At 37.2% G+C, this 27,440-nt stretch overlaps 2 protein-coding genes across 3 annotated transcripts in view; both read left to right on the top strand.

Moving 5' to 3' along the window:
* Nucleotides 1–3,544: 3,544 nt before the first annotated feature.
* LOC127438867 (fetuin-B-like) lies at nt 3,545–15,445 on the top strand. The gene is made up of 7 exons (XM_051694784.1): nt 3,545–3,745; nt 8,876–8,989; nt 9,131–9,209; nt 9,474–9,640; nt 9,726–9,833; nt 14,131–14,226; nt 15,134–15,445. The coding sequence occupies exons 1-7, from the start codon at nt 3,545–3,547 to the stop codon at nt 15,281–15,283; spliced, it is 915 nt and encodes a 304-aa protein (XP_051550744.1). The 3' UTR covers nt 15,284–15,445.
* Nucleotides 15,446–17,079: 1,634 nt separating this feature from the next.
* The window catches only part of LOC127438674 (BLOC-2 complex member HPS3-like), a 57,610-nt gene continuing 47,249 nt past the window's right edge, over nt 17,080–27,440 (top strand). For both annotated transcript variants that reach the window (XM_051694415.1, XM_051694414.1), the window contains exons 1-2: nt 17,080–17,387; nt 17,778–17,999. In XM_051694415.1, coding sequence (XP_051550375.1) covers nt 17,171–17,387; nt 17,778–17,999 — 439 coding nt within the window. In that variant the 5' untranslated portion in view covers nt 17,080–17,170. The remainder of the gene's footprint in view (nt 17,388–17,777; nt 18,000–27,440) is intronic.

Raw genomic sequence — 27,440 nt, 5'->3', positions numbered from 1 at the left:
AAGAACTCCCATGTTACCTCAGCATACTGTTATTTTATTGATGTTAGAAACTAACTGTAATTAGATTACTATTAGATTTGTATGGCAATAATTTAACTAGTTCCTCCCCTTTTTGATTATTTTGATTAATAATTAAAATACTCAGTACCAAAATAGATTTTTTTTTTTATGAGACTGGATCAGTAACTTGCTATCATTTTTCTCTTCTCAAAGAATGGTGCCCCGAGGATAGAATTTAATGAGTTAAATTATATTATTTAATTTAAATGTTAATTAATAATTAATCATTATTAATTATTTCTGATAGTAACACTGATCTAAACAACCCGTAGCACCTACAATACACAGACATGGGTAACAAGACAACCAATGAACAGACAGAACTATAAACAATATAACAAGACTAATAAACTTAAACCAATGACAAACTAGAACTGATAACAAAGTAATCAAACAATGAACCAATGAAAACAAGACACATGAATAGGGGAAACATATGACAAGATCACATGAGGGAACAGGAAATCACATGACATGACAGGAACAGGAACTAAACTTGAAAATAAAAGACATGAAAAAACATGAACAAAACACATAAACGTGACAGTAGTGTTTCACAGTTGTTTTGAAGATGGCATTGCATGATCTGATGATGTTGTGTTTTGTAATGTGATGGTTAATCCTGGCTCTGAGACTCATCAGACTTGCTACACTATATTCACATCCGGAAGTATTTTGAGTAGAGACATAGAACTCACGCAGCTTCGCACAATGAAGGACAGCAGAGTATGTGCAGTATAGAACGGTGATTAAAAATGACTGGAACTATTTGTGCATTGAACGGTTTTAATGCACGCATTCCAGCAAATCAGAATAAAGTATTTAGGAAAGTTCTTAGTTTTTTCCTCAGAGCCAAAAAGGAGTTTGAAACAGCTGAGTAACGGTATACTGTTGGCAAACATTCAGACACCGGCCAAACTGCAGCAGGAGGCATTTAGAGGAGCATTTAAATAGCAGGACACACACAATAGCATGTAAAAACTTTACATTTTACTAATGTAACATTAAAATGTGTTATCAATGACTTCATGCCTAATTCTATGAGTAGAATTCACATGAGATCAGTAAAAGAAGCTATTTTAACCACTTGATGATGATTTAAAGTAATGTATGTAGAGCAGATAATGCACAGTTTGTCTTATTTACATTCTGAATTCATGGCACTAATGCGCTAAACCGCTATACGCGGCCATAACATTCACCAGTTACACTCTGTTCTTGTAATTTATGATGACACTGATACTACTGCAAAGACAGTTGTATAAAAGAGTGTTAATGAGGGGAATACAAACAAAAGAATGATGAATGTAGGCATATCTCACTTTGGGCAGATGTGTGAATGGCTTTCGGCTGCAGAAGGCACATGAGTGAAGCAAATAAGAGTATCTGAGTAGATCTGATTCCTTTCGTAGACTAATTAAACAAAAAAATATAACATGACATGTTCTTGGAAAATGTCTTTACGTGAACGATCGTACAGATGAAGTTAAGTTTGCTCCAGCTTGCAAATAACTGAACACCGGTGTATTCATGTCAACTGATCTTAACTGACTGAACAACGTAAATAGAATTAGCTTTCAGCCTCAAAGTAGGTGGAGCTCCAGGTCACACCTACCAATGATGTGGACTAATGGCAGTAAGAAGGTAAGAAGATTTCCTAAACGTTCGCCCTAACGAGCTGTCACGAAACACTGAAACGAACCAGATTTTGTTAGTCACTGTCATGTTTATTCTGTTGGTTCATGTTAATTTGGTCTGTCGGTCACCTGGCTCCGCCTTGGCTCTCCGATCCTCTGGCTATACCTCGTCTCTCCGATCCTTCAGCTCCACCAGTGACCTCCATCCCTACGGCTCCGCCTTGGTCCTCAGCCCCACCGGCTCCACCTCAGTCTTCCGATCCCCCAGCTCCGCCTTGCTCCTCCGAGCCTCCGGCGCCACCTTGGTCCTCCCTGACTCCGGCTCCACCCTGGCCCTTCGAGTCTTCGGCTACTCTCTGGGTACCAAGTTCCCTGGTGTCACCCTTCAAGTCTCTCACAGCTCCGCCCCTCAAATCTCTCAAGGCTCTGCCCCTCGAGTCTCCCATGGCTCCACTTTCCACAGACGTTGCCCTGATCCCATGCTCCACGCCCTGTCTTGCCAAGCCACGCCTCAAGACCCCCCCCCAGCTCCCTACAGAACTTTGGGATTATGCCATGTTTAATGTGTTTCTTCATGTGTTGGGGTGTCGGGAGCCGCCCCTAGTGGGGGGGGGATATGTCATGTTTATTCTGTTGGTTCATGTTTTTCATGTTTTTTATTTTGAAAATCTAGTTCCTGTACATGTCATGTGGTCCCCTGGTCATGTGATTTCATGTTTCCTTCCATGTTCATGTGTCTTGTTGTCATTGGTTTATTGTCTAGTTATCTTGTTATCAGTTCTGTCTTTTCATTGGTTAACTTGTTTGTCTTGTTACCCTTGTCCATGTATTTAAGCCTCATGTTTGCCATTGTCCATTGTCAGGTATTGTGTGTGTTGTAACGTTGTTTGGAAGCCAAGCCAAGTCAAGTCAAGTCAAGTTCATGTTCATGTTTATGTTTTGTTTTATAGTCAAGTCAAGTTCATGTTTATGTTTTATAGTCACATTTTTGGTTTTCACGCTTCTAGTAATAAACTGCACTTTGGTTCTACACTTCATCATCATTGTCTGCCTGTCATTGCCAGCATCGTTACAGTCACACCCATTTGTTCTTCAATTTTATGTGAAGTATGCCGGGGCCTTCACCTGGTCATGTCTAGAAGGTATGGTAACGCTCATACATCAATCTTGCAAGATTCATCCACTGCGATTCGCACAACAATGAGGAGCGCTCGCCGCCCATTCTCATTTCCCAAATTAGATCACTGTGGCACAGATGTTACTATTTTGTTATTTAATAGGCTTAATTACATCACAGCTATGAATCAAGATTTGCTTCTAGCTTGTCTTGTGCAGTTGGTATTGGGGGAGAGGCATTCTCCTCATTTCTTAGAGCATTTGATTGGACTTTTTGTTTTAGTGCAAGATGAGTTGTCAATATTTTGGGTTCTTTTTCTCAGAAGAAAAGTACTGTATATTTATGTATATCTGCTATAAGTGATTTTTATTTTATTTTATTTAGGAGCACACTAACATATAGATGGCCTAAAATCAATCAGGCATGGACTAAACACAATAACATTTCTATTTAGATTTTATTGGTCCTCCAAATACTTTTTGGGGCCAATATATATTGCCACTGTAAGGATGCCACAGCAGCTCAGATATATTCAAGCCTAAAGTTCTGTAGTATTGACCTTCATTGCATCATTGTTTACCATTAAGCAGACATGAACATACAGATTATAGATAAAGGCTGTGCTGATAGCTCTGGGTGAAAGTTCAGGGTGTTTTGTGTAAGAGTCGAACTGTCATCTGCCATCTCTTTGAATGTTCTCTATTGTTGCAAAAGGCTGCCAGATATACAGATGAGGATGGAGCTCTTCCTCTTGGTCTTTTTCACATTTGTGTGCTGGCAGCATGGCAGCACCTCCCCTGTGCCAGTCACATGCCAGGACACTGCAGTGGTGAAGGCAGCTGAGGAGACACTGGAGCAGATAAATGCAGTCAGACAACAGGGCTATATCTTCTCTCTGTACCGACTTTATGATGTCAATCAGCACATAAAGGTGAGCTGGTGTTGATTATTTAGTTGTTGTTTTTATCATTGTTATTATTATTTTTATTATTATTATTATTATTATCATCATAATCATTATTAAAGATATTACATGGATGTATTTATTATGTTCTAAAATATGAAAATGGGTGACTGACAAATAGGCATCCAAGATCTATTGTCTTTTCATACATTTTGGAAAAACCTTTAAACCGCTTTCAACAAAGCTTTGATTAAATAACTCAAAAAGTGGTGTATCAATTAAGCAAAAATAATAACAACATATTTCCTTACACTTTGAAGGGTGTGTGTATATATATATATATATATATATATATATATATATATAAATTCATATTTTCAAATATTAATAATTTCAAACAAAACTGCATGATGACTTTTTTAAAGAAATAGTAATAGATTATGCTAAAATAGTTAGATTTACCTTTTTTTCTTGACTAAACTGACTAAATTAAATACATCATGAAAATATTTCAAAATATATCATGAAATATTCCAATAAATCAAAAGCTTTTATTACACAAAATATTATTAATATTCATACAGTATAATGACCTTGCCATGATATCTATCAATTATTTTATAATTTAGAAGTCAGTAATGTTTTCACATATAAATGATAATTTCAAACAAAACTGCTTCATGACTTTTTTTTTTAAAGAAATAATAATAGATTATGTTAAACTACTTTAGTATTGGCCTTTTTTCCCCCTTCATTATGATATAAATGATTAAATTAAATATGTATTGAAATAGTTAATATCATTAAATGTTTATATATATATATAATGGACCCTCCACCTCCAAATCGATCCCGCTCCAGAGTACAGGCCTTGGTGTAACGGCCATTCCTTCGATGATAAATGCGAGTCCGACCATCATCCCTGGTGAGACAAAATCGCGACTCGTCAGTGAAGAGCACTTTTTGCCAGTCCTGTCTAGTCCAGCAAAGGTGGGTTTGTGCCCATAGGCGACATTGTTGCCGGTGATGTCTGGTAAGAACCTGTATTACAACAGGTCTACAAGCCCTCAGTCCAGCCTCTCTCAGCCTATTGCGGACAGTCTGAGCACTGATGGAGGGATTGTGTGTTCCTGGTGTAACTCGGGCAGTTGTTGTTGCCATCCTGTACCTGTCCCGCAGGTGTGATATTCGGATGTACCGTTCCTGTGCAGGTGTTGTTACACGTGGTCTGCCACTGCGAGGATGATCAGCTGTCCTTCCAGTCTCCCTGTAGTGCTGTCTTAGGCATCTCACAGTACGGACATTGCAATTTATTGCTCTGGCCACATCTGCAGTCCTCATGCCTCTATGCAGCATGCCTAAGGCACGTTCATGCAGATGAGCAGGGACCCTGAGCATCTTTCTTTTGGTGTTTTTCAGAGTCAGTAGAAAGGTCTCTTTAGTGTCCTAAGTTTTTATAACTGTGACCTTAATTGCCTACCGTCTGTAAGCTGTTAGTGTCTTAATGACCGTTCCACAGGTGCATGATCATTAATTGTTTATGGTTCATTGAACAAGCATGGAAAACATTGTTTAAACCCTTTACAATAAAGATCTGTAAAGTTATTTGGATTTTGACAAAATTATCTTTGAAATACAGTGTCCTGAAAAAGGGACATTTCTTTTTTTGCTGAGTTTTCTATAACAGAATAGCTCCATTTATATCAATACAAGATTCAGAATTTAAGACCATGTTCATCAAGAGGTGTATTATTTGTCATTGTCTCTATTAATTGCATTTTTTTAAATTATATTTTTGAGTACATTAAAAGCTTTAGACAAAAAATTAGAACCAAGTCAATGACACAAACATGGCAAAATCTATTTAATTTTTCACCAAATAGCACCTGAGATAGCAAAATTATCTTGGCCCGGATCTGGCTGCATTCTACCTGCGAGTTTGGCCCACAATCCACTTACCGAATGTAATCTGTATCAATCTCAGAAAGAGGCCAGAACTCAGCCACACTTATTCTGTCCCCCCAGCATGCAGCCGTAATTTGACCTAAAATGTGCCAGAATTTCCAGACATCAGGCAGAAATAGTCAAAACAGCCGCTTCCGCATGTTTCTTGAAAGTAGCTATAGAATCAGCTGCTCGGGTGGCTTTAGGAATGTCTTTCCACCAGCGTGAAACAGTAGAAGTCAAAGTCCGAAAAAGTGATTTTGCGCCTCTGTGAGATGGCACCACTTTAGATTACTTATAACAGCCTTTGAGAAGAGCATACATGATTAGTGAAAATACAGAAACATTTAATTGTACAGCGGATGAAATCTAACTTTGAATAAAGAAGGTCTTTAGCACATTCCAAAGACTGGTCCTCCATCATAACTTTTATTTGAACAATCTCATGTCAAGAAGGTTCTATATTTAAGGTTAATTCCAGAAATATTTACAACAAATATACTTACCAATCACACCCCTATTAAGATCCAGGCTTCTTCCTATTCACACCTCTCCAGTTGACCATTTATGCTAAATCTTTTTTTATGGTCTGCTTCATTATTCTCCAGACTGTGTCCTTTATGTCAACGCTAGGCAGCGACCCTAGTACCTGCAGTTTTGTAAAAACAGGAAGGCAATATCAAGCCAACAATACTAGTGCATGCCAAGCACTAGCACAAAACTTGCCAGATTTGATTTTCAATCAAAGATTCAAAAGGAAATCGCCCACCACCCACACACTAAGTTATTATTACTGTAAAAGAGAACACTTTAATAATTCATAAATTCATGGTGGGTGATTGATACATTTAAGACTAATAATCAGATTCAGACTTTCAAGTAACAGAATTATGCAAATGTATGTAATTGACAGTGTTACCCACCACTGTTCTTGTTTCTGGACTGGATCGAAGCAAAGTCCTCAAAGGGAAGACACTTTGATCCAAACAATTTACAGCTGTGATCTCTGTGATGTTATTTGACTGCTGATCTTGCACAACTCATTTGGTACCTTCTTTGCTCCATCATTATTTCCTGTTTTTCTATCTCATATAGCAGTGCTGAAACATTTAACAGAGTAATGAAGTTAATAATTTACTGTGTCTGGTATATGAGTTTTACTGAACATATGATGGCAATTGAATGTATGTTATGAAACTAGCAAAAAAAAAAAAAATCTTACATCTTGAGAATGAATCACAGCATCAAGTCTTAGCAGGAACTCAGCTCATAATAGGACTTAGTTGCATCATGGATGGTGTTGAAGTTGCATCTGGAGACTTTTGAGGCTATACAGATGTGCTGTTGTGTTGTGATTCGTCAGACCCCAAAGGAGCGCTTCTTTTGAATGCTTGTGTTATTTGAGGGAGTTGAGGTAACACACTTTTATGGAACATAGACCACCCCATCACACTCATAATCATCAATCAAGCGCCAGCTTTGTCTTTTGGAAGGTAAACACACAAAACAAGTAATTCAAAACAAAAAAACAACCTTATTGACCACATACAATACCAATCTCTGCAACTTAAGATACAAAAGAAACCTTTTGCTCATGTAAACATTAACTGTGAATATTTTAGTCCTAATCTATGGGCAATAAACATTTAAGCGCGTCGGCAAGTTCACACAAGAATTCGGAAGCGGCGCTTATTTACAACAGAAGAACGAACATCAGAGCCTTGGACAGAGCCCTAGACAGAAGCGCCAAAAAACGCTTTTGGTGCAAAAAATATAAACATTTAAGTACTTTTTCAACTCTAAATCATGCTTCCAGTCGGCAGAAGTACATGCGTTTGACGTAATCTCATTGGCATTTGAAACACGCGAGAAGAATGTGAGTCACAGCCGGAAGATCAGCGCTGTTTACAAGTGAGGAGGAGGAACGCTGTACAGTAGCTTGGTTGGTTTTGGTTTAGATCTGTATTTATCTGTTTCTTTACTCACAATGGTACGTTTGTGTGCTCATCCTGGATGTCTGAACCGAGTGGAGAAGGTGGTATCAATGGCAACGCAAAAACGTCACACGAGAGACCACTTGGACTCCATCCTCTCTTGAAGCATTGGATTAAAGTTAAAAGTACTTAAATATTTATATTTTTTCGCACCAAAAGTGATTGTGTCACTTTAGAGGACATTAATTTAACAGCTGGAGTCGTATCGATGATGTTTATGCTGACTGTTTGTGATTTTTAGAAATCGCCATTCACTTGCATTTTAAAGACCTACTGAGCTAAGAAATTTTTCTATTTTTCTTCAAATGTGTTCTTGTGAAGAAAGAAACTCATACACACCTGGGATATCATGAGGGTGAGTACATAATGAGAGAATTTTCATTTTCAAAATGCCATACTCTAAACAGACTCTGTCGGAATTCATAATTGTCTTGTCTTGATGTTGATTGTCATGCTTGTAAGTGCTGATAATGAGTCTGTACATATTGTATTACTGTTCTTATCGTTGTATTTCTACCCATTCAAAAGCTAGAAGAATGACAGTTCTGTAGTGAATACTGATATATGATTAGCTGTCCATTTTGCGACTTTAACTTTACACTGCGGGATAAAAACAGTGGCCACTGTACTTCCAGAATCTGAGTAATATGTCTTAATTGTTGAACCACTTTTTTGTATAGAAAGGCATATTTGTTATAAATTTTATCATGTAACTGGAGAACAATTGAGGTCATTGAAAGGTTGAACATGATCAACTGTTTCTCATCTCTTGTAAACACAGACTCAAGCCAGCCAGAAATAAGCCGAAAGCATGTCCGCTTGTGTTTATCCGCACTAATGCCACAATTCAGCCGACAGCATGTCTTTTTATTTATTTGGCAAACCAGACTCAACCCAGATCTCAGCCTGTTTTGGTTGACCAGACTCAAGCCAATGTTCAGCCAAATGAATGTCCATCTTTGCTTTGTTTCTTTTGGTTGACCGGACACACAGCAGACTTCAGCCAAATGATATTTCACACAAAGGTGTTAAAACTTCACTGCCAGAACCAAACCAGAAGTGCCAAATGGAAGCCAGATTCGGCCCACATCTTGTTACTATCTGGGACATCTGGAGAGAGATTATTTTTCCAATTAACTCTACAAACAGAACATTACAATGCTTGGATTTTTGAAGAGTTAATTCATGCTAGTTTGGTTAATGTTTGCTTATATTAAAGGAAGAAGATGTGACTCATTTACACCTGACCATAGACATTCTGGAAACACAGTGTCATGTGATGAGCAGGAAGAAATGGAAATCCTGTGCCATAAAGGGCATTAGTGATGTACCGGTACAAATTTTTGAGTTCCTCTGACAGACATATTTTTATTTATGGTCTTTGATTCATTTTAATTTATGGTCTTTTACTGAGATTACTGTAAATCCTGTTTGAATAAATAGTTTGTTCTTTAAATTGTCCTGTCCACTATAGGTGTTTGGGACGTGTGAGGCATCTGTAACCATTCAGAGCAGCGCCAAAGTTCACAATTATAACTGCACCATCCAACAAGGTGTGCTGAGCCTGAGACTGAACCACCATTAGCTTGAAGGAAAGTTCTGGGTTCAGTACAACTCAAGATCATCTGTGACATGCTATTGATTACCTCAGAATATGATTTTGACTCATATCTTAGTTTGTTAAAACAAAGAAAAGTTTTCTTTACAGTTATGCACTTAAAATGGAAGTCTATGTCAGAGTTGTATTGAGCCCAAAACAAGCTCTTTAAAACTGTAAAAGACTGACCTCATACCTGCTTTGCATCACTGTTTTACAGTGGCAGCGAGAACTGTAGTAGATACTTGCCCTGACTGTCCAACCGCAGAGCAATTAGATGATCCGGTTATATCTGAGACCACAAAACTGGCACTGCAGAAATTCAACAACAAACAAACTTTTCCACATTACTTTACTCTGCTGAATATAACAGCAGCCAGAATGCAGGTATGTAAAAATCCATCCATCAATCAGTTGATCGATGAGTTATGCCAAGCACACATGGGTAATGAGCTAAGCATGTGTTTTGCAGTGGAATGAGGGTCCAGATTACTTTGTGGAGTTCACCATTCAAGAGATGGACTGCCTGAAAAACTTGACTGATACTGATTTCACACAATGCAAGATCAAGGACTCCCCTGTAAGCACTCATTTCAAATCAATAAAAACTAAAATAAGACTAAAGCCAGATGCACATTATGATTTTGGTCACAATTTTGCTGTCTGAGACCAATTTTGCGAATCGGAAAAAAATGCTATAGTCTTAAGGCAAAATCTGCAATCTTAATTGTTGTCACAGCCTGTGACTGATGCAATTTTCTGTTTATGAATTTATAACTTCTTGCTTGTGTTTGCATAAATATGAGATGATTTATTAATATGATTTCTCATAATTTGTTTTGATCGTTGCTGCAGTTCCTGCTTTACCTGGTGTGCAGAGTTGCACTCTGTACAGATACTGAGCCTTGCACATCACCATCACATAATTAGGTTAAAAATAAGCTGCAGGTGTAGCAAGTTTGGTTGGTGTTGGTAGTAGGCACATGGTTTTCAACCACACACACTTTGTTTAAATATGTTTATTTATTTTGGATTGTGTTGGATTATGGGTAAGTTTAACAACACAATAAAGATATGGAAAAGAAAGAAAAGAGTGTTGTGCGTTGGAACGAGCTTTTACAAACTACAAATGCAGACCTATAACAATTGTGTTTACAATGAAACTTACCCTCTGAAATTTTGTTTCACAGTCTTGCAGTGTGACTGTTGCTATGACGGCCGAATAATAGAAAACTAAAAGGACCACAACTATTGATGACGTGTGTTTTGTTAAAAATGATTAAACTATAACACGTTATACACAAGGTATCTGTAGGTTCGAAGGAATGAAATGTAAGACTTTTTAAGACTTTTTAAGGCCAAATAAAAGAAAAATTGAAGACCACTTTCGCAATAAAAAACCCCAAAAACACATTAATTAATTAGCTGGTAAATACAAAACTGAGGCGACTTGAATGTCTCTTTTACATATATATATATATATATGTATATATATATATATATATATATATATATATATATATATATATATATATATATATATATATATATTGTGCATTCATGTGTTAATAAGTTAATACAACATTAAAACTCTAAATGAAATCATTAAGAATGCACGTAGCCTAAAGTATGTAGCCTATATTGTGACCCTTCACTTTAGTCACTTGCTTTCCAGCAAGACGTGACGCAATAGACCGATGCTTTGGCAACATCACCGCTTATGTCAAACACGGAAGTGGTGGCAAAAACCATGCACAAAAAAGAAACGTTTATTGATTACGTTGTTGAAAAATTATTCCGAGGGCTCTAGTTGACTGCTGTGGCTTCAAGATCATCAACAGGAGATAATTTCAACTCACAACTTCGCAGCATAAATTTATAGCAAACATGATTACATGTTTGTTATTAACTCATATCATTATAGTAACTGTATCGCTAAGAATATGTTTGTATTTATGATGGTTTTGTGTCATACTTTCGTTTAATCCTCTAATCTGTGAAATCTAACCCAACAATCAGCGGGCTTTCTGCCACCACTTACTGCGCATGCGCTGACATTTTTGTAAACAAGAGGACTGGTCTATAGACCTTATTCACAGTAGTGCCATGTTTGATTTTTAATGGGAATGGAAATGAAGCTGTGAGGGATAGATTTACCATTTCTTCAATGGCATGCATGGTATAAATCTGTAAAAAGCCCCAATATCCCATCTGATTTTCCACAACTCATGTTGTCTGGAGTTTTTTGTCTACTGAGTGTCCTTGAAAAGATATTTTTTCAATGTTTTGTACACGGAATGATCCAAAAACACTTTAAACTGTAGTACATCTCATCGAAAAGACTGTACGTCTATCCCACACAGCCTTGTTGTCATTGTCATTAAACATCAAAGATACCGCTGCTGTCAATAAGGTCTAGCATATGCTGAATAACATTTATATTTTTTTTCTTGGCAGATACCTTTAACACATACTTTAACAGGTAGTTAAAGGGCAGTTCATTTAAAAATGAAATTTCTGTCATCATTGCTCACCCTCGAGTCTGAATGAATTTTTCTCTGCCATGGAACAAAAAAGGAGATGTTAAGCGAAATGTATAGTCTCAGTCTCAGTTCACTGTCACTGCATCTTGTTTTTCATTCAGTGTAAGTGAATGGTGACTGAAACTCCCTAATATCTCCTTTTGATATCCACTGAAATAAGAAAGTCATATAGGTTTGCAACAGCATGAAGGTAAGTGATGACAATTTAAATTTTTGAGTGAAATATCTCAAATAAAAACTCATCAGTTACCTTAAAAATGGCCGTTTAAAGTTGAAAAGATGTATTGAAAATGTTAACAGATTAAATTATGAAAGAGAAGGAGAGGGAGAGACGCTGTGCTGCTGATTTCCCCGATTGGTCTGAATGACTCGCAGCATCATGCAGGCTGCTCTGTCTTGTCCGTGTGCTGTCAGTGTCCTCTTTGCTCCGCGACGTTATCACTGCGTGAGAAAAGGGACGTGTGTCGTGAGAGCGTGAGAACAGTGTCAATTGCGTTGGCAGCCCTAGATCTAGAGAGATGGAGATGAGAGATATAACAGGTGAAACTCTGCAGCTGAGTAGTTCTGTTAGCTTTACAATTACTGTCAAAGGTAGTGTAAAATAAGGAAGCGCAACGATTTGAAAGGCGTCAAGACTGCTCCAAACTTGCATGCTTGCAAATTATAACATTGACCGCTTTGTTGATTATAAACAGGAGTGACTTTTAGAGACGCAAAATAATGGCATTTGCATTTCGGATTAACAGGTTTATGAAGGTTTATACATGTGTAACATCCTAAGTTCAGTAAAAATGCACTTTTCTGCAAACGCTCACACTAAACTCAAGCGTCAGCTACTAAATGCACAAGAGAGAGAGAGAGAGAGATAGATAGATAGATAGATAGAGAGAGATACAGAGAGAGAGAGAGAGATGATTTTAGATTCTGCTGTTTTAAGTGTCTCCTCTATTCACGCCCCAAAATTTAAGACCTCAGCAAATGAAATGTAAGACTTCTTGTAATTTATTTAAGATATTTAAGACTTTTTAAGGCCTTAAATTTTAAAAAGTAAATTTAAGACTTTTTAAGGATCCGCGGATACCGAAAGTGGACTATTCACAAAATAGTTTTTATTATACTGTGTGTGTGTATATATATATATATATATATATAAGCAGACATGAGACTTTTATCTTTGTTGTATTACAGAGATCATGCTTCAGGTCGTGATTCTTTTAATTATCATTTGAAATGTGGTTATTATGGCAACAATATAAAGTGCGTAGCTTTCATTTTAAATACGATTGATACGATTTCATTTAATATACGATTGATTGTGACACAGAGATTTTCAGGCCTTATCTTGTTATTTTATATAACATAAATGCCAAAGTAATTCTGTGAAAAGTGCAGATTTTAAGCTTTTAAAGGTGCACTCATTAAATTTTTGCTCGTGTCATCTTGGACTAACACCCTGCCTACACCGGGCGCATCCGTTGACACAGCGTGCCGCAACGGCTTGAGGTTGTCTACACTGGACGTGTCGACATGAACATTCTAAACCATTTCATTTGTGTAGTAGCATCAGCATGTGCAGCACAAAGTGGAACGAGACACCCGTTTATTGCAAAGCATGTGTCCTGGGTAGACAGGGTGTTACAGTGACACCTAGTGGTGTGGATGCAGCATCATTAAAAATCAATAGTTTTCAGTTACAGATAGCATTGTAGAAATTCACTATTCACAATCAGCCATGATTAACTGAAACCAAGAGTGAAAGTGGCCAATAACAAGTCGGTTACTGAGATTAAGCGAGTAGTATTCAGCTGGTCATGTGATTCTAAAATGGCTGCCCCCATGAGGCACCCCCGCCCCATGTAGAACAAACAGCTTTTATAAGGTTACTGATATGGCTAAAGTCCTCATCTCATGTGAGTGCTCATGATTTTAAACATATGTTTCAAAATTACAATTCATTTCACTTTTATGTTTTAGGCATAAAATTATCACACCCTCCTAGCTCCTCCTAGGTAGAGTTTAAGGGAATGTTCTGTATTCAGTACTAGTTAAGCTTAATTAACAACATTTGTGGCATAATATTGATTACCATTTAGTCAAAAAAAAGCACAAAATCAAGGTTACAGTGAATCACTTGCAATGTAAGGAAATGGGGTTAGTCCAGAAATGCTAAAATATACATTACTTCAAAAGCTTTAATCAAAGAAAGAAATTTAGAAACACTTCTTTTCTAATCTAAACTCTTTGAGCATGTTTTGTAATTAATTTGTAATTGCAATTGCAATTGTTTAAAATGTCTGCATGTGTAGTAATCTTTTTTTTTTTTTGCTGAAAAAGCGCAAGGGTTTCTGCACGGGTTCACACACCACTGTTGATGACCAACTGGAGATGAAAGTTCCTGTTGAGGTCAAATGTGATATCTATGAACCAGTGGTAAGTGATTTTCACTGTTGGGGATTTACTTTGGTAAATAAAATCAGCAACGCTTCTTAAGGCCAATTTACACTTCTGCGTCGAACCTACGGTGAAGGCTATGTCTACCTACACTGGTTCCAGCATAATCTCCAAAAATGTAACTACGTGTCACAACAACTAATCAATCGATTAATTTTTTTAAATCAAATGAATTAGGCTACATGATATGCAGATTAATTCATTGAATTATTTTCAAGTAATTGCATTCATCGATATTTGCAATAACTGTATATTCAGATATTTAGATTTAATTATATTGCATCATTGATACTAAAAGTAGCTTTAAATGTGCACTCAGGAAGTTTTTGTTCATGTTGTCACGGACTTACAGTGACACCTAGTGGTGTGGATGAAGCATCATTGAAACGCAATAGTTTTCAGTTAAAGATGCTGTTGTAGAAATTCACTATTCAAAATCAGCCATAATTAATTTAATCAATGAGCTAAAGTGTCCAATAAAATGGTGGTTACTGAGATTAAGCAAGTAGTATTCGGCTGGTCATGTGATCCCAACATGGCAGCCCCCTTGAGGGGACCCTCTACATGTTAAATAAAAAAGCTTTTATAAGGTTACTGATAAGACTGGACTGCCTCCTGCTGACACGGCTTGTAATTGTGAGGAAAAGCCACATCAGTTTACTACTTTGTGCTTTCACAAGTTTCACTCGACATGCTATATATTCGGTTTGTGAGTGAAACTCAAAACCTTTCCGAACTGTATGATGGTTTGACCATACGTTTGAGAGCACAGTGTACAGTAAATAATCATATTTCATTTACTACAGAGTTTGTCGAGTAGGTGCTGCTAATCAGCCAATCCAAGAAAAGACTTTGTGATTTTACTTTGTCTTTTGGTGTACTCTAGGCTATTCAACAAGGAACCTCTGGACCCTTTGGATCAATACATGTTCTCTCCCCTCCACCCATGCAAATTCCCCCAAGAGCCCTGCCAGTGGCCAGTAACTGTCCCGGGCCAAGACAACACAACCTTGGATTGAAAGATTTGAATCTCTGAATGAAATATCACTTGAAGCCATGCGGTCCACTCTAAACAAGCACTGTAAACGTTTACATGTTCCAATAGTCTTTATGCTCTTTGTGTTCTTATGATTCACATAGGCATTTTTTATGGTACACAGGTTTTTGTCTATGCACTGTGACATAATGACAATAAAGTTATGTCCTTCAGAATGCCAATATTAATATATATATATATATATATATATATATATATATATATATATATATATATATATATATTTTTTTTTTTTTTTTTTTTTTTTGCACTGACATTATTTCCATGAAAATTGAACACATTCCCCTCAAAAATTCTCAGTACTGTAATACCAAAATCTTCCTACTGTGTTTAATTGTCGTGAAAATAATGTCATTACGCAAAAATCTTAAAGGTCCTAAAAGTAGACTTAATTTTCTTTAAGCAAAATATAAATGCAAAATAGTGGAACTTAAATAAATAATGTCTCTGTGCAAATGAGTAGCTAAATGCAGGAACAAAGACTGACTGTATAACATTTTGAATGAACTATTTTTTGTCAAAAGATTATAAAAAAATGTGTGATTATGTCTTAGATGTGGTGTTGAAACTAATAAACTGTGCACTAGTTTATTGACAACGCGCCACTAAAATAATAAACAATAAAAGCAACCAATCAAAAGCCATGCTGCTTGATTGGCAGGTATGAAAACCAATGTACGATCATCCTCACTATCACGTTCTTATTTTCAGAAAGTTTCCATTGTTTATATTTTCATACCGGTGAATTAGTCAACTGTTTATTTTCTCCGGTTTTTCCAGCATGTGTAATTTATATATTTGGGGGAGATTGTTGTTGGGCATATGAACTGACGGCTCGCAGTGTTAATGATTTTGAGATGATCATCACAAGACTTTGAGGCATGTGATATTGATCAGACTGAGATGAAGCTCCAGCATTGGGCGCCATATACTATGTGTGGTGACAGTGTCCTATTCGTTCATCCTTCAGGTGGCGCTAGGCGGCTCAGAAAGCTGGATCCGCCTTTGAGCCGCATTGAAATCTCAGAACGGTTTTTTTAAAATTATTATTATTATTATTTATTTGAGTATAACCTTTATATATATATATATATATATATATATATATATATATATATATATATATATATATATATATATTATTACAGTATAGCCGTTTAAATATAACAATTCTAAAGATTTATGCCTGATAGACAATTGAAAATCTGCCCAATTCATATACAAAATAATTTAGAGAGAAAAAAGATCAAGTAATCAAAATCGACTGTGATTGATCAGTCCTCAACAGCGCAGAGAAAAATCACAGGCACCATGTGACACAGCAGTCCGGTTAAGAAAATTACACAGTGAAGAGTTAAAAATAGCAGATTTTTATTGCATTTAAAAATGTACTTTGTAAATTTGTAAAAAAAAAAAAATAATAAAAAAAAAAAATATATATATATATAAAACATAAAATAATAGTAACACATAATAATATTAAAATCTATGATTATATGGGTTACCCTACTGTGTATAAAACCATTATGGTAATACATAACAAATAATACAAAGTATTGGCTTGAGGATTTTTATAATTTTAAGGTATCAACATTTTGAGACAGTTTCGTTTTAAAGTATGTATGTAGCTCGTGTATATTTAAAATATGCGTTAAGATCTACATTTGTGATTAATCTAAAAGCAGAACTGTTATTTAGACCCATCGTAACTGACCAATCCTTGACAACTTCCGGGCTACCACGCCAGGCCCACTTCTACTCACTGCATGTCATACCAACTGCCATTCCACTGTTTACTCCGCTTCTGCACAGCAGCGCACTCTTCCGTGCTTTACAAGAATGTAGTGTACAGTCGCCGCTGCAGAAATGGTGCACGTCTATAACTGCCACCCGTTCGCGTCGCAGCAGATCGTGGCGGTGGAGCAGGAGCCCGGGCTGGTGTGCTGCGGCGGCGGGGCGCTGTTCGTAGTGTCGGCTGGAGGCTGTAAGATCGAGGCGTATGACCGGCAGCGGGAGGGATGTCCGCTCATCTGCCGCTTCAGCACCATGGGCTCCGTGCACAGTATCCGACACAGCGCTGTGGGTTAGTGACAGCATAACTATACACGCATATAAACATGGTGTTACATGCTCAAAATGCATAGCATTGCAATGTTTAATGACTTGAAACATGGTGTTGTCATGGTACTTGTCAAAAACATGGTATTAGCATTGTACATGTTCAATATGCATGGAATTGCAATGGTGTATGTATAGAAATACCACAATATTACCATGGTTCCATGTTTCAAAACATGGTATTACCATGGTAAATATCCAAAAACATGGTATTAGCATTGTATATATTCAGTACCATGGCAACATTCTTTATTGCTTTAATAAAAGTACAGTAACTGGACAACCGATTTGTACTCAATTAATGAAAAGAGACAAATTCTGCTAAATGCTTGTGTTTGTCTGTGCTTATTTCAAGGGGACTATCTAGTGACCATTGAGGAGAAGAACAAGGCGACGTATCTCAGGGCATATACTAACTGGAGGTACCAGGCTGCTGAGAAGACCCCTGTTGGGGTGCGTCTGCTGGGTCACCTCCTGCGGGGCTCGTCTTTCCGCGGAGCTCCTAAAGAACAGATGGAGATCATAGAGATCCCGCTGTTTGAACCGCCACTGTGTATGGCGTGCTGCACGCTTACAGGTGAACACTGCTTGCAGAGCACTTGCAGATCATTACAGCCCTTGCCTTCAAAGGTCAAGTGTGTAAATTTTTTTGCAAAAATGTAGTGGTTCTTGCCCATGCAGAACTCTTCACCACAATGCTATAATGCTCTTGGTTGTTGTTAGGGCATTGCTTGGCTGTTCAGGGTGGTTTCCAGAGCATTGCAATGCAGTTGCTATGGTGTTCTAGATGGTTGCTAGTACAGATCATCTGATTCTTTTTTTTATTTTTATGACCGATACTGATTTATGCTCCTATAACCAATTTGCATTTCCATTTTTAACTATTTAATTATTGATTTTTGACACTAAATCATTCCTCACGAACTTCTAAAGGTGAATGGCCTGTTTTATTAATTTTGCATTGAATAATAATAAAAAAGTAAATAATTTATGCAAGCAAGAAACACAGTAAAATGTAAAGTTTACTTGTGAACACAGTTGAATGCATAGTGGTGTAATGTCATTGTTGGGTGCAAGTTTTAGAGACTTATCAGATAGCCCCATTTATCAGTAAACACAATATTTAGGAATCGATGACTGATTAAGTGGAAAAGTGTAAATAACTTATTTTTAGTTTATTCTTTGCAATATTTAAAAATTGATAACCAATTAGGTGGAAAAGTATAAATAACAGAAAAAAATCTGTCAAAATTATTGGTCTAGAGAGATACTCCAATAATTTTGACTGAATTTGTTTCCAATATTTACATAGAGATGTATGATAATTTTGACCATTATTTTTATACCAAATATTTAGGAACCGATAACTACGTGGAAATATTGGGGGGGGGGGAAGTCAAAAATTATAGGTCTATATAAGTTGAGATAGACCTATAATTATGACCGATATTTTTTTTTCTTACGTTTAATATTTAAAGGAATAGTTCACTCAAAAATGAATTCTCTCATCATTTACTCATCCTCATGCCATCCCAGATGTGTATGACTTTCTTTCTTCTGCAGAACACAAATGAAGATTTTTAGAAGAATATTTCAGTTCTGTTTGTCTTCACAATGCAAGTAAATGGTGACCAGAACTCAGAAGGTCCAAAAAGCACATAAAGGCAGCATAAAAGAAATACATATGACTCCAGTGGTTAAATCCATATCTTCTGAAGCAATAAAGGTGAGGAACAGATTAAGGATGTCAGTTTTCAGACATTTTCATAATCGATCCTCGTGGAAATTAACGATCGATTTATCGTTAACGTTAATATTGCAAAACGCACGTGGAGGACTCAAAATAATGAGCATGCAGCATACTGTTTAAATATCAATTAAATTATTACACTTAAGGAATTCAAGTAATGGCATTTTCCTCTTAAAATATTCTTATTAATATGTATTTGAATACATTTAGGCTATGTTTAGAACAAATTTGGGAATTTATTTACTGTTAATGAATTAGGCTATTGCTAAAAACAACTTGAGAACATATTTGAGTTCATTAAAACTTAAAGTTGTGGATTGTGGGATATTTAGGACTTTAGGACCTTTGGACTTGAAAAATTAAGTCAAATCATAACATGCTGCGTAAACTGTACTTAACGTTTCTAAGGTAATGATGTCAGCTGAATGTGCCTTCGTGCTTTCCTGGCGATCACTGGAGTAATTGTAGGCTGGGATGAAACAAGTAGATCAACAGTGCTTGTTTTCATGTTGTATTTTAACACACTATCACAGTGTTTGCTGAAAAAATAAAGTTAATTTATAGAGAAACGGTCCAACATTGTTTGCATTCAGCTCTTTAAGTGACATGCAGCACCAGGCGCCCTCTAGAGGTGGATTACTGTATAGACAGTATCTGCCGTATCATGCAACTTCTGAACACATTTGTCCTGAAATTAATCGATGATCGATAAGCTTAATCGATCAAATTATTAATGACAATTAATTGACAATTAAGTCCTTTTTAAAAAAAAATATATAAATCTCCACCATTGACCAGCCCCAACCAGTAGGTGGCTGAATGTGAAAGTGAAAGTCATTTCCACATCAGAATGTCGATGTGAAGGTGAAAGCATGGATTAAATATTGATCTGTTTCTCACCCAAACCTGTCGTATCGCTTCTGAAAACATGAATTTAACTACTGGAGTCGTATGGATTACTTTTATGCTGCCTTTATGTCCTTTTTTAACATGAGTTTTGGGGCCGGATTCACGAAATGTTCTTAAGAAGAAATTTCTTCTTATCTACCATTTTCTTCTTAATTTGTAACTTAAGAAAATAGTTACAAATAGAATATTTTGTATTCCCGAATAAACTTCTTAAGAAAGTTCTTATCTTTTTTCTTAAGATTGTTCTTAAGAAAAAAACGTAATAAGCATTAAAATTCTGGAAAAAGAATGTTCTGAAATATCATCGTAAACAACATCTTAAAGTTAGGATAACCTCACTGTTGTCTTAAATCCTAAAAGGTAAGATGTTTAATGAATTTACTGGATTTTTCACGTTGAGTCTGTCGCAGTGGGCTGTTTACATAGAAATATTATTTTAGACCAAAAAAAAAGTTTAATTATATTTCTATTTTCAGCTTGTAAACCATGTAAATGTTATCACCAAATTCAAACAATAAATGTTATTTTGAAGCTTCTTATTGTGGTGACCAGTTATGGTAATGGATGCGCTGCATATAGCACTCTCTTTCCGCGATCTTTAGAGTTCATAGAAACATAATAATTATAACATTAGAAAGCTGAGACTTTCTTTTTCACTCCATATCCCTATCAGAGTTTGGCACAGCGGAGACAGCCTTTGCCACACTTTCCAATTTTCCCACCTCTTAATTTCCAACGTGATATAATTATCAAGCTTCCCAAGGAGAACTTTTTCCTTTTAATTTCCTCAACAAGAAAATCCAGCTCTTGTCTACTGAAGTTTTTGTTTCTTTTCTTTTCCTCCATGTCAAATTAAAAGTTATCAAATGGTTAGCAGCAATTCTTCTATGAAGGTTAATGTCATTAAACTAACACAACTCACACACTTTACATTCAAAAAAACAATCGCGAGGTGCTCACTACTTAAAAAAAAAAAAAAAAAAAAAGGTTAATAGATAAATTTAGCGTTACAGTTTACTAGTATTGAATTTGTTGTAGGCTATTAGTCAAGGCAACTCCATGAGGAGGCTGATCAGACAATGTCAATGTCTGTCTTTTTATTCTTAAGAAAAAAATATGTTCTTAAGAAAATATTTGAGAATTTCTTAAGAATTTTTCAAGAATTGCACTTAGGAACGTTCTTAAGAACTTCTTATAATTTATCCTAAGAACTTTCTTAATTTATTTCTTAAGAACATTTTCATGAATCTGGCCCCTGGTCACCATGCACTTGCATTGTATGGACCAACAGAGCTGAAATATTCTTCTAAAAATCTTCATTTGTGTTCTGCAGAAGAAAGAAAGTCACACACTCTGGGATGGCATGAGGATGAGTATATGATGAGAGAATTTGGCACTGCAGCTCTGCGATTCGTTTGCGCAGATGGTATTTATTCAGGAGACAGTCAGTAAACTCCAACTGCAGACTGTCACGACTGTGCAAAGCCTTAAAAACATCAATAGTGGGGGTTCACATGACGCCATGCGAGAAGCAGACGTGTGAGACACGAGCTCTGCGAACTTTGCTAGTTTTTAAATTATTTTCATGTTATAATCCGGTGAGATTCGATACACCCAGTTACATACTTGCTCTTTTAGGTAAACATGGCAAAGAAGTCAAAATCCTCAGACTCTGGAGACATTAAAAGACACTTACGTGTTCAAGCTGAGGCCTCTGGCGGCCCTGCGAGATGGGGACTCGATTTGGACAGCACGTCAAGAGAAGAAATTCAGCGTCAACTGTCCAACATCTCGGTGATGCTGACGAAGGTTGTTGCTGACTTGGAGGATCTCGCTGTAATTCGTCGATCGATTACGGCGATGGAAACAAAATTCTCTGAGTTGTTTTCAAGAGTGACAGAAGTTGAAAGATGGATAGATTATCTTGAGTCATCGGAAAGGGAATTATCCGCTAATCCACCCGCTTCCAAAACAGATTTGGAATTAATTTAGGAAAAACTGGAATTCTTCGAAAACATGAGCCGAAGGAATAACATACGAATTGTTTGAATTCCTGAGCATGAAGATATGGTGAAATTCCTGGACGAGCTCTTCCTGAGTCTGCTCGACATAACAGGCCATAAACTGGAAATCGAGCGAGCTCACAGAGTCCCGGCTCAAAGATCTGCTGAGGGAGATAGGCCCCTATTGATTCTGGCCAAATTTCTGTAATCATCCGATAAAGATCTCGTGTTGCGCCAGGCGAGGAGCAAAGGGAAGCTTTCTTGGAAGAACCATAATATTTTCTTGTTCCCGGACTTTGCGAATTCGACAAGAGAGAAACGCGATCCGTTCAGGGAATGCAAGAAACTCTTACATAAACAGAAGATAGTTTTTGCACTGATGTTCCAGGCCAAACTGAGAATAGACACGAAGAATGGTCGCAAAGTATTTACATGTCCAAAACAGGCACTCTCCTTTATAAATACATTGGAGTAAGCCATTTAATGTTTCTTATATTAGTGGACTGCCTCACGGTTGAGAAACTCTATTATCTGAGAAAGCTGGGTGCCATTTTTGTTTCTTTTTGTGTTGGCTCCGCCTAGCGGCTGGAATTTGTTTTATGGCATGACTCCAAGAAACTTTTGCATTGACAGATCTTTTTTACACTGAAGTTTCCGGCCAGATCGAGAATGGACACTATGGATGACCGCAAAATAACTAAATGCTCACTTAAAGGATGTCTTTTATAAAGTTAACGGGCTGAGTAAGTTATGGTGTATTTTTTTTTATACATTTAAAAAAAAAAAAAATTTTTAATTTTTTTTGCACGGCCTTTTAGTTTGGCTCTTGATCATCCGAGGAACCGGGATGGAGGTTTTGTTTTTTGTGCTGGCTCCGCCTAGGGGCTGGAGCTTGTTTTGTGGAATAACACTGCTTTGGGACAGTTGTGGATAAATCTGTTCGTTCTTTGTGCTTATGCCTCCTATTGGCTGGAGTTTGTTTTTGTGGAGTATTTTTAAGGGACAGTAGAATGATTACGTCATCCGCTGAACTCATAACAGCCGGCTCACTGAACAATTGTTTGTATGTCAGAGGAAACTGAACGGCTTTATATCAGCTGGAGTTTATTTTGTGGAGGAACACACCTTCGAGACAGTTCTGTGAATGAATCTACATGTTTTTTCTGTTATTCTGCCTGTTGGCTGGGGTCTGTTTTACAAAGTATTTTCTGTTATGTAATTTTGCCTCACAAAATCTGTGCAGAAACACCGGACTTGAATAATCCGATGGCAAAGTTGTCACAGGGGTTCTCGTAGGCGAACTCTTTGAGTTTTTAGGGATTGACGCCGGTTGGCGCTGTCGTGCGCACGTTTTTCTTTTTTCTGTTTGTTTTGCTCGGGGGGAAGTTTGGGGTTTGATTGTTGCATTAATGGGGAATGTGGTCTGTGTAATCTTGTTGACACACAATTTTTTTTATTTTATTATATCAATATGTAAAATATTAATATGAATAAGTTGTCTCTCTCCACATGGAATGTGAATGGGTTGGGGCACCCTATAAAAAGAAGGAAGGTTATTTCTTTTCTTAAACATAAGAAATATTATATTGTGTTTCTTCAAGAAACACATCTTTCCCTGCAGGAAGCTGAAAAATTTGGTAAGATATGGGGTGGACATGTTTTCTTTAGTGCTGATTCAAGTCAGAGCAGGGGAGTCATTACAATGATAAATAAGCATCTACAATTCAAATGTCTCAAACATATTAAAGATAAATTAGGAAGAGTCATTATTGTTTTAGGAGAAACTCAGGGGCAAAGGTTGATTTTGGCTAATATTTATGCACCTAACGCTGATGATCAGGGCTTTTTATAGATCTTGATGTGATGTTGCCAACTGCTGGCACCCCTCATGACATAATATTGTGAGGAGACTTTAATCTTTTGATGGACTCATTCCTTGATCATAGTGAAGCAAAAGCGTGTAAACCCCCTGGAGCAAAACTGACGCTTCACAGGATGTGTAAAAATCTTGGTCTTACAGATATTTGGAGACTTTTGAACCCATCTGGTAGGGCCTATACATTTTTTTCATCAGTTCATAAGATTTACTCTAGAATATATATTTTTTTGTATATCTAAGTCCCTCATTTCATCTGTTGTGGATTGCTCAATTGGAAACATTTTAGTCTCAGATCATGCCCTGGTGAACTTGTTGAGATGTTGCCATATACAGAAAAAAAGAAATCATATAGTTGGCGCTTTAATGTATCCCTTATGCAAAATCCTGATTTCCAACATGTGTTAAAGACTGAAATCAATGTCTATATTGGAGATCAACTGGTCCTCAGTATCTTCTGTGGGCATGGCTTGGGAGGCACTTAAGGCTGTTCTTAGGGGTCGGTCATACAGTATGCCTCATTCATCAAAAAATCCAAAGCACGAGAACTTGTGGAGTTGGAAGGAAATATTAAAAGTTCCGAGGCAGAGCTGAAGCGTCGAACGTCATTTGATGTTCTCAGAGAATTGACCCAAATGAAATACAGATATAATACTATTTTGTTGCGGAAAGCAGAGTTTTGGTTGTTCAGGGCAAGACAGTCATACTTTGAGTCAGGGGACAAAGCAGGGAAGCTTTTGGCTAGATATATAAAGCATAGAGAGTCTTTTTCTACCATTCCCTCAGTGAAATCTGCTGGTGGTGAAATATTTACCTCAGCCATTGATATTAATAATGCCTTTAAAGAATTCTATCTTGATCTCTATAGTTCCACGTCTTCGTCTACTGATGAAGATATTAGAAACTTTGTGGAACCATTAGAACTCCCTAAACTGACGAATGAGCAAAAAAACTCTCTTGATTCTGAGATAACCTTGGAGGAACTTGACGAGGTAATTAAGTCCTTACCTACAGGCAAGGCTCCGGTGCCAGATGGTTTTTCTGCTGAATTTTTTAGATCTTATGCTACAGAACTGGCTCCACTTTTGTTAGATGTCTATTCTGAATCATTAAAGAATGGGAAGCTTCTGCCAACCATGACACAATCCCGGATCAGTCTGATTCTTAAAAAAGACAAAGATCCAAACGAGTGTGAAAGTTACCACCCAATTTCCCTGATCCAGCTAGATGTAAACATTTTGGCTAAAATTCTGGCTAACCGATTAAGTAAAGTTATGACATCTCTTATACATATAGATCAGATGGGGTTTATTTGGGGTCGTAGCTCTTCTGATAATATTAGACGTTTCATCAATATCATGTGGTCAGTGGCGAATGATCAGACTCCGGTCGCTGCCATCTCACTTGATACCGAAAAGGCGTTTGGTATGGTAGAATGGGATTATCTTTTTAAGATTTTGGAAATGTATGGGTTCGGAAGTACGTTTATTGGTTGGAACAAGTTACTTTATAGACACCCTGTAGCAGCGGTACAAACAAATGGATTAATTTCAGATTATTTTACTCTGGATAGGGGCACTCATCAGGGTTGCCCTTATTCCCCATTATTGTTTTGTCTTGCCCTGGAACCATTAGCTGCCACGATAAGAAAGGAGGATGATTTTCCAGGGGTGACGGCGGGAGGCGTGGTGCATAAGCTTCTGCTTTACACAGATGATATTTTATTATTCGTCTCTGACCCTACTAAATCTATGCCTTGCCTCCACAGAATTATTCATTCCTTTTCCAAATTCTGAGGATACAAAGTCAACTGGTCTAAATCCGAAGCTTTGGCTTTGACAGCATACTGTCCAGTAACGACCTTCCAGTGGCCCAAACAGGGCATTAAGTATTTGGGCAGTTTATTCCCAACAAATTTGTCTGATTTAGTCAGAGTTAATTTTGACCCTTTAATAAAAAGGTTTTTGAGCGATGTAGACAGGTGGGCTTCATTACATTTATCGACGATTGGGAAGGTTAATTTTATTTAAATGAACTGTATTCCAAAATTTAACTACTTGCTACAGTCTCTCCTGGTAGATGTCCCCCTCTCTTATTTCAAGCAATTTGAGAGCATAGCGAAGTCTTTCATTTGGAGTGGTAAGCGCCCCAGATTACATTTCAATAAGTTACATAGGCCGATTGACAAAGGTGGGCTAGGCCTACCCAAGATTTTGTTTTATTATTATGCATTTGGTCTCAGACATTTGGCTCATTGGTCACTTCCACCTGAAAGAGCCCCTCCCTGGTTCTGCATTGAACAAGAACTTCTTGCCCCTATTTGGCCATGGCAAATCCTTTCCATCAAACTAAATAGAGAAGTTAAATCACACCCCGTTATTTCACATTTGCACTCAATATGGACAAAAGTGTCCAGAGTGTTTAATTCAGATATTTATCTAAATGTTGCCTCGAGCCTATGGCTAAACCCCAAACTATGCATTAATAAGTCCCCTTTTTGTTGGTCAGAGTGGATTGTTAGGGGGGTTAATTCACTCGGTGATCTTTATGAGAGCGGTGTGATGAGATCCTTTTGAAAATTTGGTTAAGTATTTTGGGATCCCCAGATCTCAGTTATTTAGGTATCTTCAGTTACGCCACTTGCTCTGTACTATTTTTGGGAATAGCATACACCCCCCTAAAGCAGCAGATACTCTAGTAGAGGTGATTTCTGCTTTTGGAAAGGGCCATGAGGCATCAGTGTATTACTCCTTATTAATTCAGAGTCTGGGGGATGGAGTCTCAACCACTCTCAAGAGATTATGGGAGAAATATTTAAACCTGGAATTGGAGGAGGGAGAATGGGCTAGGATTTTAAAAAAACATAAAAACTGCATCGAGAGATGCAAGGGTGCGCCTTATACAATTCAAGATTTTACATTGGTTCTATTGGACCCCCTGTAAATTGTATAAGCTTGGTCTTAAAGACACACCCACCTGCTGGCGATGCCAATCAGATGATGGAGACATGGCCCATGTTTTTTGGTGGTGCGCTGAGATTCAGGAATTTTGGTTGAAGGTACAGAGTGATGTGGGTGACGTGTTGGGCATTCGGATTTTGTTTTACCCCAGACTCTGTGTTTTGGGTGATGGGGCGGTCATCGACGTAGGTGACAAATACATAAACAATTGGGTCCTCACCAGTGCGATGATAGGCAGGCAGATTGTTTTAAGGGGTTGGAAGTCTGTGGGAGCACCCTCAATTCGGGAGTGGTGCGAGGAGATGGGAAGGGTGGCAGCCTTCAAAGAGGTAACGTGTAGAAGGCTGGGGATATGGGATTCTTTTATTGGGAAATGGGGTAGATATTTGATGTTTTTGGGGGGCATTCGGAGTGGGTCTGTGGAGAGAGAGGTATAGTTTAGAGGTTTATGTTTATTATATGTGTATATGTATGTATATACATATATACATGTGTGTGTGTATGTATATATATATATAAT

Source organism: Myxocyprinus asiaticus, chromosome 50, assembly GCF_019703515.2.
Source record: "Myxocyprinus asiaticus isolate MX2 ecotype Aquarium Trade chromosome 50, UBuf_Myxa_2, whole genome shotgun sequence".
Classification (NCBI taxonomy): domain Eukaryota; kingdom Metazoa; phylum Chordata; class Actinopteri; order Cypriniformes; family Catostomidae; genus Myxocyprinus; species Myxocyprinus asiaticus.
Note: the sequence above shows the minus strand (reverse complement) of the source record. Positions and strands in the feature narration are given on the sequence as shown.

Coding starts and splice junctions, on each gene's coding strand:
- LOC127438867 (XM_051694784.1), top strand. CDS start 3,545: ATGAGGATGGAGCTCTTCCTCTTGGTCTTTTTCACATTTGTGTGCTGG. Junction 9,641..9,725: donor TAACAGCAGCCAGAATGCAG/GTATGTAAAAAT, acceptor TGTGTTTTGCAG/TGGAATGAGGGTCCAGATTA. Junction 9,834..14,130: donor GCAAGATCAAGGACTCCCCT/GTAAGCACTCAT, acceptor TTGCTGAAAAAG/CGCAAGGGTTTCTGCACGGG.